General features: G+C 38.5%; 1 protein-coding gene across 6 annotated transcripts in view; it reads right to left on the reverse strand.

Annotated features, from left to right (window-relative positions):
* Positions 1-12,981, reverse strand: part of LOC133634075 (myosin-10) — a 91,097-nt gene that overhangs the window by 70,678 nt on the left and 7,438 nt on the right. For all 6 annotated transcript variants that reach the window (XM_062027063.1, XM_062027060.1, XM_062027061.1 and 3 more), the window contains exon 2: positions 6,514-6,891. In XM_062027063.1, coding sequence (XP_061883047.1) covers positions 6,514-6,858 — 345 coding nt within the window. In that variant the 5' untranslated portion in view covers positions 6,859-6,891. The remainder of the gene's footprint in view (positions 1-6,513; positions 6,892-12,981) is intronic.

The following is a 12,981-nucleotide window of genomic DNA, read 5'->3' on the forward strand; positions in this document are numbered from 1 at the left end:
AAGTTTTTGGATGTTTTTAGAGCCCTTTGTAGGCAGAATAGAACAAATCCTCTTACCTCCATTATAAGCTGACTTTTAGGTGCCATATGTAATAAATTAATGTCAAGTGATCATTAAATGGCCCTGATATGTCAAAAGGCATTAATAAATCATGTTATTTTCGAATACCTTTATAACTGATAACAGTTCAAAATTAGATTTACAGCCCCAAAATATTGTTATTGTTTTCATTTCGATGTACCGCCCTCCACTGTTTGACCAATTAGAAAGTCTGTGAGTGCGTCACATCCAGGTTGCCAGTTACGCACCACCCTCTTCGTCGAGCTACTGCCACTGGTAAAGTTACTAAACATGTCAGAACTTAATAAATCTAAAAGGCGTTGTTACGATTCTCAACTTATTCATGACTAAGCCAGGAACAAAACGAGGATTTGTATCAGGTATACCTTTGAAAGATGGAGACGATCGAAGGCGGAGAAGACTTTTTCATCTGACGTCAAACTTGCTAATTTCCTCCTTAACAGGTGAGTCAGGCATTTACGTTTTCTTATTACTTGTAATAAATGGAAATGGACATTTTGTATGTAAACTATATTGTCCAATACAGTCTATGATCTTGTCTAACAAAGCTATGTTCGTGCAACGAATGCCTAGGAGCGAAGCATCATCACACTAGTGTAGATTAGCATTCTCGCCCGGTCAATGACACATCGACATACAGGCTAACGGGGGAAATATATGCCCGTTAGCCTGTATGTCGATGTGTCATTCAACTGACAGGGCAACATATCTTTTTGAAAAATAAAACCTATGTGGATATGGGTAGTGTCAGTGCCTATTTCGTTCTCAACATGCTGATACACTGAGGAAATGTGTTCCAACATTAGCACGGCTAATTGCGGTTTCTGGTACTGTATTTGCATCAGACACATGGGGTAGTGTTTGCTTGGTACAATATAATGCATTACATGTAATGATTTTGTACTTTGTGTATTGACATGGTAGTAGGCTATATGATTTATCCGTAACATGTTTTTTGCATAACGTGGGTTGGCTCATAGAATCACACTCTGCACTGAAAGATGGTGATGTGCGTACATGGAAGAGAATGCAGTGCGACAGGTTGGATGCAACATGGAGTTATGCTGAACGAAATGTGGCAGTAATTTTACTGTTGGCCTTAGCTTGCCATCAAAGTAGGCCTATGCGATATATAATATATCATATATTATTATATATAATTATTTTGATGGTGGTCCAGGGTAATGCCAACAATCTGTCCCGACTCCCGACGAAATATTGCTGCGTAACTTTACAAATACATTTGGCTAATCGACATCAGTAAAATGTGTCATAATTACTTAGTAAACCATCTTGCAAGAAGCATAAACAAAAGAAACCTACAGTGTAGGACTCGTCGATTGCCATTTGAAGTTCCTTGAAGTAGGATTCGGATTTTGCTGTGTATCTGGCAACCTCAGTCATGGAGAGTGGGAGGGGACTACAGAAGTTTGACCGTGATTGCAGTGCCATTTCTGGCCACATTACTACATATGGCACCTTTAAGAATATAGTTAGTAAAAAGAAAAAACATGTTTGCTTGCCTCACATAAGGATTGTGAATGGTTGTCAAAATTCCAATAAAAGTGCACAAATTGGATGCGTAGAACAGCAACCGTAACTGATACCAGCAAGTAAAATGTTGACATATTTTCTCCCTTTGATTGATTGATTGAAACTTTTATTAGTAGATTGCACATTTCAGTACATATTCCGTACAATTGACCACTAAATGGTAACACCCAAATAAGTTTTTCAACTTGTTTAAGTCGGGGTCCCTAAAAAGATACTGTATTTGTTTGTGCAAATCTAACCATTTGTTACACTGTTAAGACCATTTTAAAACCCTTTGGGCATAATGCATATTTTGTCCTCATCAGTTGTCGTCGTAATGACAAACTGTGGTTAAGAGAGGAGAATTTGGACACAGTTTTAAAGGTTGCTAGCACTTTGGGAATGTACAAATAAATGTCTGTGAACCAAGCAGTGCTTAGCAACAGGACCGCAGCTTTCTCAATGGGCTAGGAGAGACATTTCCTCCTCAGTCCATGACGCAATGTGCCTCATTCAAAGACAGAAGAACTAATACTAATAAATCAGTGCTCCAATTTCTACAGCAACAAAGTTGAGCCAGTTAATCCCTGCTCATGCCAAGTTATTTGCCATTTTTGAATGCCAACGAGTCAGCTACATTCCACTTCTATTCTATAATGCAGTCACAGTAGTGCAGAACGAAAAGCCCCCTTTAGTGTGAAACTCAGAGCTTGTGCCTTGTTCCGGTGCCTCAGGTGGCCCACCACCTCTGTGTCTGGACTATTCTAAGAATGCATGGCACTAAGTGGGTCATCATCACCGGGGAACTGGACAACTAATGTAGGACTTAATAGCATACCAATTGAAAGCAGAATCCTAGGAGCCTTTTGAAGAGCTGGGGGATGCTACAAATAGGATGAACAGTATTATACTGCACATTTCAATATTAGTAATAATAACCAGAAATATTTGTCGGAGCTGGAGGCATTACAAAATTGGCAGGGTTTCCCCTTAACGTAACTGAATGTGGCAAATTCATTACCGCCACACCTTAAATTTTTTTTTTTTTTTTACGTGTAAACAAATTAAAGTAATATATGTATTGTAGCCTCCAGAAGAAGTCGACACTACTTTTAACTTTTATTGCCAATGTTTTGCCTTTCGTCTCCGTGCTTCCCCAGACACAGAACACTTTTTCATTCTTCACCAATCCACTTTCAGGCACGGACGGTGTGTTTGCGATCATGGGAAAAATACACATCAAATCAAAACCACAGAAACATAAAACATAAACTAAAATGGAACTTGACCTAAAATAACTGGTCAAATATGCCTTTTGATCCCAGATTTCCATGAGATGGTTGGTTTCCACCACTGGTGCCCAGCGCACGGCACGGGCACGGGCACGGCTCCGCCAGTGCTAAGCCCGCCGCCAAATATACCCAACGCTTCTATTTTTTCTGGCCGCCAGAGCACAGTGGATCAATTGAGCAAAAATCAGCTTGTGTGGGGCAAAAGGTCATGCATAAACACAAAATAAATTGCTTGGTTTATTTTCAAAATAAAATACTACAAAATCATTTTTTACACCTCGAAACGTCCTAATGGAAAGAGACAGAACTGAAGTCAACATGTTTTTTAGACTCCATAGGGGAGAGGAGATACTGATTTTGAAGGTGCAAAATCCTAAAATCATCTTACAGGCATAACTTGGACAGCTACTTTGGGGGCCTGTGTGAACTACCACCTGACACGGGGGGAGGAGAAGCACAGATAAATGAGATGTGTGTGTGGTAGTTCGCCACCTATAAATACAATAATAAAGTAATTGTTCTGCAAGGCACAGCAGTCATCTTTTCCACAAGTCAAGTCAAGTTAGTGACATCACAGACACCCACTGGTGGGTATTGACAGACAGGCCGTAGCAGCAGTTACAAATCTCATGGAAGTCCCAAAAAACATAAGAGCTTTCGTGATCTCCCATTACAATTATTATTATTTTTTTTGTATTTTGTTTTAATTTTCTGTCCAGCTCTCATATTTTTATTTCCACTTCCTGTTTGCCTCTATTTGGTCTGAGTGCTGGCTCCCACCGCTGTCCCTAATCAGGACACACCTGTCCCTCGTTGACATTCAGAAAGCCTCTTGAGTCAATAGGACGGGGCTGCATAATTTTTGTGATTTTTTTCTCCATGTTGCATAGCTTTCCCTATGCTTCTTGTGACTGTTTGGACTTTTTGTGGACTTCCCTGCTGCACTATTTTTTGTTATTTAATACATACATTTTACCTTCACTTTGCCTGCCGACACTGCATCCTGGGGTCTAGACCAACACCACCCACATTGAAACGTAAAAAGAGGACAACAAGGTACTCATAAGACTTCTGCTGAGTGACAACTAATGCTAGCTGAAAATCAACTGGTCCGAGGCTATATGCGTTGTTGTTAGTAAAATTAAAGGGAAACTGCACTTTTTTGGAATTTGCCAATAATTCACATTCCCTATGTAAAACAACAACATATATGTTTTTCATTTTTTAATGCCTTCTTAGTCGTTAAATACAGCAAGGACGAGGTGGCTAACAATGCAGCTAATGACAGTAAACTAATCTGCCCATACAACTGGAAAGTATTCACAGCGCCTCACTTTTTCCACATTCTGTTGTATATGTATTAAATAACAAAGTTTTGAACATGGTCTGTGAATACTTATCTACTGTACATGTTATTTTTTATTTTTGTATTGAATCATACCGCTCATTTTTATTGTAGAAGGTTGTGGCCATAAACCAAGAAGTTGGTCAACTTTGACATTCAACCTATACCCGAAGATAACGAGAAAGACACAAAAAGACGTTCCTTTGCAGACACTTTATTTTAAAACTTGCGTGAGGATTATAAATAATTCTTCATCGAAACGGGAAGATATGAACATCCCATCTGTCGGCAACCGACTGACAGTACACATTGTACACTAAGTGATTGTTTTATTATAATAATAATAATACCTGAGATTTATATACCGCTTTTCTAAGTACCCAAAGTCGCTTTACATGTAGAACCCATCATTCATTCACACCTGGTGGTGGCAAGCTACTTTCATAGCCACAGCTGCCCTGGGGTAGACTGACGGAAGCGTGGCTGCAATTTGCGCCAACGGCCCCTCCGACCACCACCTATCATTCATCATTCAATTCACCGGTGTGAGTTGCACCGGGGGCAAGGGCCCAAGGACACAACGGCAGCGATTTTTTTTTTTTTTTTGGATGGTAAGAGGCGGGGAGCGAACCTGCAACCCTCAGGTTGCTTGTTTAGTGTTTCAATAAAGCTGGATCTGTTTAGCATACTGCGTCTAAAATATGTTGCTCATCTTCCTTACATTCAGGATCAAAGATATGAGGTTCTGGATCATCATTTGTCCTAAAGTAATCTTTGTTGGCTTTCTGCCATGAGTAGTAGTTGTTTTGTTGTTGGAAGGAAAAGCAAACGTTGCGATGCCTCTGTGAAATTAATACACCGCCGTATGCTTAAAATGAACAAAATGCGTAAATGATACATGTTATTTTGAATGAGCCTGTTACTACATTACATATTTACTTACAACGTGTATATAAAAAGATGATGGAGGTGTTTGAAAGTTTTTCGGAGCGCTTTAAAGGCGAAATAGGGCGAGTCCCTTTGGCTCTATTTACGATTTAAAATGTATTAAAAAATATATATACACTACCGTTCAAAAGTTTGGGGTCACCCAAACAATTTTGTGGAATAGCCTTCATTTCTAAGAACAAGAATAGACTGTCGAGTTTCAGATGAAAGTTCTCTTTTTCTGGCCATTTTGAGCGTTTAATTGACCCCACAAATGTGATGCTCCAGAAACTCAATCTGCTCAAAGGAAGGTCAGTTTTGTAGCTTCTGTAACGAGCTAAACTGTTTTCAGATGTGTGAACATGATTGCACAAGGGTTTTCTAATCATCAATTAGCCTTCTGAGCCAATGAGCAAACACATTGTACCATTAGAACACTGAAATGATAGTTGCTGGAAATGGGCCTCTATACACCTATGTAGATATTGCACAAAAAAACAGACATTTGCAGCTAGAATAGTCATTTACCACATTAGCAATGTATAGACTGTATTTCTTTAAAGTTAAGACTAGTTTAAAGTTATCTTCATTGAAAAGTACAGTGCTTTTCCTTAAAAAATAAGGACATTTCAATGTGACCTCAAACTTTTGAACGGTAGTGTATATATTTTCTTACATAACGATAGAGAATGATAGACAAACTTAAAAAAGTGCAGTTCCCCTTCATGTTAATGTGTTTTTCTGCTTTTACATTTGACAGTGGTTAATTTATTTTTACAATTATGTGAAACGTAAAAAATATATAAAAAGAAACAGCACCCAACGAGCACTATAACTTGATCACCTGTTTGTAACATTAGAGGATTTATTTTTATACTTTCATATGGAAAGATTTGCTTCTAATTCCAAACAAATTGGAAGTCCACCAGCATTCTAAACAGACTGTTTGACTTGAAATGTACCATTTAATAGGGTTTTGGTGGGAGGAATTGCATACTTCTATTTTTTTGTGTAACCTCCCACATCAGGGTTTCATTAAAATTCAGAAGAAAAAAAAACAAAGTGAAAGAGTGAGTCACAGTAAAGAGAGAAAGAAGATGTGGGCATTTATCAAGCAGGGAGGGCCTTGTGGGAAGCTGTTATCTGGTTATACTGTAGATTTTTTTGGAGATTTGCCAACTTCCGGTAAAGGGAGTTAAAGGTTGTGATGACCTGGGCAGAGACTTGAGAGGTTTAATGGGCTTCCCCTTAATCGACCTTGTAGAGTTTTCTTAAATAAAACATTTAACATATATTAACTAACTTCTTGTGAGATGATGAATGAAAAGTACTTACGTAAATGAGTCCTGAGTAGTAGCGGTCTTTGAGGTTGTGAAGCACAGAGGCTTCATTCAGGCAGGTGAGCTCGGCCATGTCCTCCACCTTGCTGAACTTGGGTGGATTCATCTTCTGGATGTCGTCCTTGTTGACCGCTGCCTTCTTCCCATTCTCGGCCAGCTCCACCAACACATCATCTCCACGCTCCTCGCGAACGCTTGCTGCTTCAAAGCCATGGCGTTCTGACGGGATCCATACCAGCCTCTTGGCAGTCCAGTCCGCCTGCGAGGCCGGGTTATAGACCACGGCGCGGTCCACAAAGAGGTAGCGCTCCGGCTCCTCCAGCCCGCTCCTCTGTGACATGATGGGTACCAGGAGTAGCACGCACTAGGCCACCTGCAACCAAGCCAGAGAGTATCATGTTTAGAACAAACACAATTATTTATTTTTAGAAAGCATAACATTAAAAACCTCAATGACTCAACTATCCTTAGGGGACGCTGTTAGGATTAAGTCACAAGCTCATTTTTCTATGGCGGAATATTTACAAAACCTCATTGTAAGACACAAAGACTGGTAAAAGCTAATGATGAGACTTGGTTTGATTTGCCCGCGATATCTCACAACCAATTGAAACTCTCAGATGATATTAATCAGCATTTCATGGACTAACAAAAACTAAATTGATGGAAAACTCAAATAGCCCGACATCCTGTCAGGGTCACGAGGAAGCTAGTCTACCCCAGATGATTGTAAGTGATAATGCAGGCTCCATTCCAGTCAATCACAGCAACATGACAACATTCACACCTACAGTCATTGATTGATTGAAGATCAATCCAATGTTGATTTCACACAGTGTAACACTATATCACGACTATTCGTATTGCCGATCAGGGTTTTATGCTGCCGATTCTGATACCGATCATCCATTAGGGAGCTAGGCGGATACCAATCACATGTATTAACCGTACATTTTTTATTTATGTATGGTGAATTCAACAGTATTGACAGTGTAACAATTTGTAACACAATTTCTAAACTGGTTCCTTCCTTATTATTTTGTATTACATACAATTGTTTGAGCAAAACTAAGTAAATAGTACACAATAACTAGATCTTTGGGCACCTCATGATTTGATTGCAATTCAGGAGCTACGATTCGATTACAAATCGATTATTTATGCATCTTTAATTTATGAACATTGATCCTTCCGCCCGATTGTAGCTGAGATAGGCTCCAGCGCCCCCTGCGACCCCAAAAGGAAATAAGCGGTAGAAAATGGATGGATGGATGGATGGATGGATGATGCAGTTTTACATTTCTTTTTGTTTCGCTTAATAAGCGTTTATCACATGCAACTTAAAAAAATTATTAATTTATAATAAGAAACACATGTATTCTCACGTTTATTAAATTAATAAAAATGTGTGCAAAACTGGACCGTAAGCCTTGGTATCGACACCTCCAATTTATGGATCGATTCGCCCTCCCCTTATGTGTTGTCTACGCCTGGCGGACGACAAGCACATCAACACCACAAAAGTTGCTGTAATAATATTGTCTCTAGACTCTTAGTAATCTATTTGGTAATTTCATGTTAATAGCTGCTTACTTTCTGCTGTAAAATAGCTCCATCTAAACTTCCTAAACTTTATGAAGCATTTACACTTGTGTTAGTTCTTGCAAGCTTAGCAGCTAGCTTAGCGATTAGGATACCTATACCTGTTTGCTCTTACTCGGTTTGTTACATGTTTAGCCTTGTCCTTCATTGATAATGATACGAAATAATGATACTGAAGATAGTAAGAAATACAGTTTTCTTGCTGCAATGGAGGTAACTAGGAATGTCCGATAATATCGGACTGCCGATATTATCGGCCGATAAATGCTTTAAAATGTAATATCGGAAATTATCGGTTTCAAAATGATCGGTATCGGTTTCAAAAAGTCAAATGTATGACTTTTTAAAACGCCGCTGTGTACACGGTCGTACAGAGAAGTACAGAGCGCCAATAAACCTTAAAAACACTGCCTTTTGTGCCGGCCCAGTCACATAATATCTACGGCTTTTCACACACAAGTGAATGCAAGTCATACTTGGTCAACAGCCATAGAGGTCACACTGAGGGTCATCGTATAAACAACTTAAACACTGTTACAAATATGCGCCACACTGTGAACCCACACCAAACAAGAATGACAAACACATTTCGGGAGAACATCCGCACCGTAACACAACATAAACACAACAGAACAAATACCCAGAACCCCTTGCAGCACTAACTCTTCCGGGACGCTACAATATACACCCCCCGCTACCTCCTACCCTCCCACCCTAACCCCGCCCCCCAACCCCGCCCACCTCAACCTCCTCATGCTCTCTCAGGGAGAGCATGTCCCAAATTCCAAGCTGCTGTTTTGAGGCATGTTAAAAAAATAATGTACTTTGTGACTTCAATAATCAATATGGCAGTGCCATGTTGGCATTTTTTTCCATAACTTGAGTTAATTTATTTTGGAAAACCTTGTTACATTGTTTAATGCATCCAGCGGGGCATCACAACAAAATTAGGCATGATAATGTGTTAATTCCATGACTGTATATATCGGTATCGGTTGATATCGGAATCGGTAATTAAGAGTTGGACAATATCGGCATATCGGCAAAAAAGCCATTATCGGACATATCTAGAGGTAATTATTATTAACTTAGGGGAGCGGCTCCACACTCTATATCAGGGGTGGGCAATTAATTTTTACCGGGGGCCGCATGAGCAACCCGAGCACTGCTGGAGGACCACATCGACAATATTTCAATTAAATTTTGCTCAATATTATTTTTGATATATACCATAAGATAAATAATAATAATAATAATAATAATAATAATAATAATAATAATTAATAATAATAATACTTTCATTTAATCTAACTTAACTTTATACCAAAAGCACTGCTTTGGAAATCATTTATACCCCTTTCAGAGATCACATTTAGTTCTCCTTAAACATCCTCATGTTGCACAATGAAATGTAAGCATAGGATGAAGTGTGCATTCCTGTAACTTTCTCTAGTAACAAGATTCCATGATTAATATAAATAAATTAACATTAATAATAAATGACAGTAATATAAGCACACGTATGACTGTGGAGTCATAGTGTAACTTTGTGTGGTGTTTGAGTTGTCCGACTTTTTTTGGCTTAGTGCTATGCATGTTGGTGACAGATGACAAGTTGGTTGTGGCCTGGTTTGTACGGCAGAAAATGACTAATTTTTCGAGATAGAAGTGTTTTACTCATGTTTTTGGTGTGGTTATGGCCGAATATAAACAGTTTTGCTCAATAAAGTGATCAATTTAATTCCTGGCCTCGAAGCATCTCGATAGACGTTACAATAATTGAACGGTGTTCAATTGAACGGTGTTGACGAACACCGTTAGGGCCGCTTGTTGTCACTGTCACTCAAAGTTGCATTGCAAAATTACACAGAATAAATGTGTTTATTTTGTTTAGAATTCAGATGGGATTTGATTTGGAGCGCGGCATATATTTGCTGTGCACAGAGGACGCTTGAGCAGTGCGCAATTGCGCAGGCGCGCACCTTAGAGGGAACGTTGCTTGGCAGTCCATGTCTTGTTGAAAACACGGCATTTGTCATCAACTTTTCTCTTTTTAGCGTCTCGGGTGTAAACTGTGCATCACTTGTCGCTGTGCACCTTCACTCACAGGTTACACACGGACATACGCCCATAAATAACACTTTTCAAAATAAAAGCAGCACAGTTGTATTGCGCGCACGACATAGATGTTTTTTCAACTTTATTTTGTAATTTGTGATTGCAGCTGTTCACATTCACTCACAATCACGCACGCGCATACGTCCACACGGAAGTAATACAAATAACGCTTTTCAAAACAAAAGCAGCACCGTTGTATTACACACTCGACATAGATACTTTTTAAAATGTATTTTGTAATTTATGATTGGCCTCAAGCGGACCGGACAGGGACGCACAAAGGGCCGGATGTGGCCCGCGGGCCGCAGAATGCCCAGGTCTGATCTACATAACTTTAAAAAAACAACAACAACAAAAACACAAAAAAAACCTCCCTTTATCAAAATGTAAAAATAGAGATAAATGCATCATGTAATGACAAAAAGCTGAAAAGTTGATATTATTAAAGAATTTAAAAAATATATATATTTGTCTTTAGATATATGGATAACGTCTATCTATAGCCTTTTTATTAGACATTACAAATTACATGATGGTATTATGTTCACACTCCAACACTGCTTTACCAAACGATCATTAATCATGATTTCAATGTTGATAACAATAATCTTAACTATTATTTATATATGCATGCTTTGGAGCCCCTGCCTCAAAATAAAATAATGTTTGCCTTGGTGCCCTTCTAACTTGCCTTGGTGCTCTAAAATATGAGCCCTCCTTTAAGGCAACACTTGCCTTGACCTTAAAAAGTAAAAATTTGAGGCCTGAAACACCCCATTTTGCCTCATTATGTAAATAATTCCACACAATCTAAAGCAGTGGTTCTCAAATGGGGGTATGCGTACCCCTGGGGGTACTTGAAGGTATACTAAGGGGTACGTGAGATTTTTTTTTTAATATTCTAAAACTAGCAACAATTCAAAAATCCTTTACAAATATATTTATTGAATAATACTTCAACAAAATATGAATGTAAGTTCATAAACTGAACATCAAATCAAGTAAGCTATTCCATTCATTACCATAAACCCAGAGTTTCCCCCATGCCATGATGGTTTGACCCTCACTAAAATGTCTGTCAAAAAGAACTGTGAAAAGAAATGCAACAATGCAATATTCAGTGTTGACAGCTAGATTTTTTGTGGACATGTTCCATAAATATTGATGTTAAAGATTTATTTTTTTGTGAAAAAATGTTTAGAATTAAGTTCATGAATCCAGATGGATCTCTATTACAATCCCCAAAGAGGGCACTTTAAGTTGATGATTACTTCCATGTGTAGAAATCTTTATTTATAATTGAATCACTAGTTTTTTTTTCAACAAGTTTTTAGTTATTTGTATATCTTTTTTTCCCAAATAGTTCAAGAAAGACCACAACAAATGAGCAATATTTTGCACTGTTATACAATTTAATAAATCAGAAACTGATGACATAGTGCTGTATTTTACTTCTTTATCTCTTTTTTTCAACCAAAAATGCTTTGCTCTGATTAGGGGGTACTTGAATTAAAAAAATGTTCACAGGGGGTACATCACTGAAAAAAGGTTGAGAACCACTGATCTAAAGAATACTTTATGATCAATTAAGCCATTATTTTCCCCTCACTAGATTTCTTTACTGCTATTACATAAAAATATACTGTATGGGGTTTTCGCCACACAGTGTACAATTTCTGATGAATTTTCATGAACTATAAGAATAACCATCCACTCAGCTGAACGGATAAAGGCATTTTGTGGAGACGTGACTGAAATTCAGGTGGGAGGAAAACTCATACCGAATAAATCATGTCTATAACTCTGGAACTGTACAACCATGTGGGGGAGGCACCTGTTACACCACTAAATAAAACAAAAATAGCATTATTTTCCCAAAACACATACAGTACAATGAACTAGCTTGTTTGCTTAACAAATATGTAATACTACAGGACATACAGTACATTTCCCACACAGACCCGAAAGACCTTACACCTCCATCCAGCCCACGTACGCTGCAACTTAACCCTTTGAGGAGTTTAAAGAAAAGACAAATGATTATCAATGTAGACAAATATAGGTTTTAATTTGCCCTTACTCATAATCATGTGTCTATCATCCTTAATACAGACACAACCTCCGTTAACGATCCTGTTAATGATGAATGTGCAAGATTTTTTCAAGTGTGATGAACTAAAAGACGTCAAGTGAGTGTATAGCTTGTAGGGTAACAGCCTCCCCCATGTATCGATCCAGCAAGTAGGCTGGTTTGCTGTTAACGTTGGCTAGCTCGCTTTGGCTGTTGCTTATGTTTCAGCAAGGAGCAGAAGAAAATACAGTCGGCTGTCGGTCCTGTCTTTACTGAAGACAAATGTTTGGGCACACAGCACACTTCGATTTCTACATTTGGCCTGACATATTCAATGTGCAAAATAAATATTTAGTTCTTGGGGAAAACACTTGAAATGCCCCGATCCTGTATTGTACACTATCGCCCGCAGCTAAAAGAAGAGGAACAGCTGCCGCCTACTATCAACTCACACGCCACTCCATCACTTGCAGAAAACGTTCAATCAACTCTAAACGAGCTAAACGATTAACTAAATGTATCGCCTGTTTCAATGCGAGTTAAATGTTGCAATTTAAGCAAAAATGAATCTCTTTGTCAAAGGTTTGCATTTCTGTATTTACAATCTTTGAATCCCTCCATTCAACCTTGTAAAGCTGCATGTTATTGAACATGCAGTGTTTGTCTAGTTGA

Source organism: Entelurus aequoreus, linkage group LG18 (genome assembly GCF_033978785.1).
Source record: "Entelurus aequoreus isolate RoL-2023_Sb linkage group LG18, RoL_Eaeq_v1.1, whole genome shotgun sequence".
NCBI classification, from domain to species: Eukaryota; Metazoa; Chordata; class Actinopteri; order Syngnathiformes; family Syngnathidae; genus Entelurus; species Entelurus aequoreus.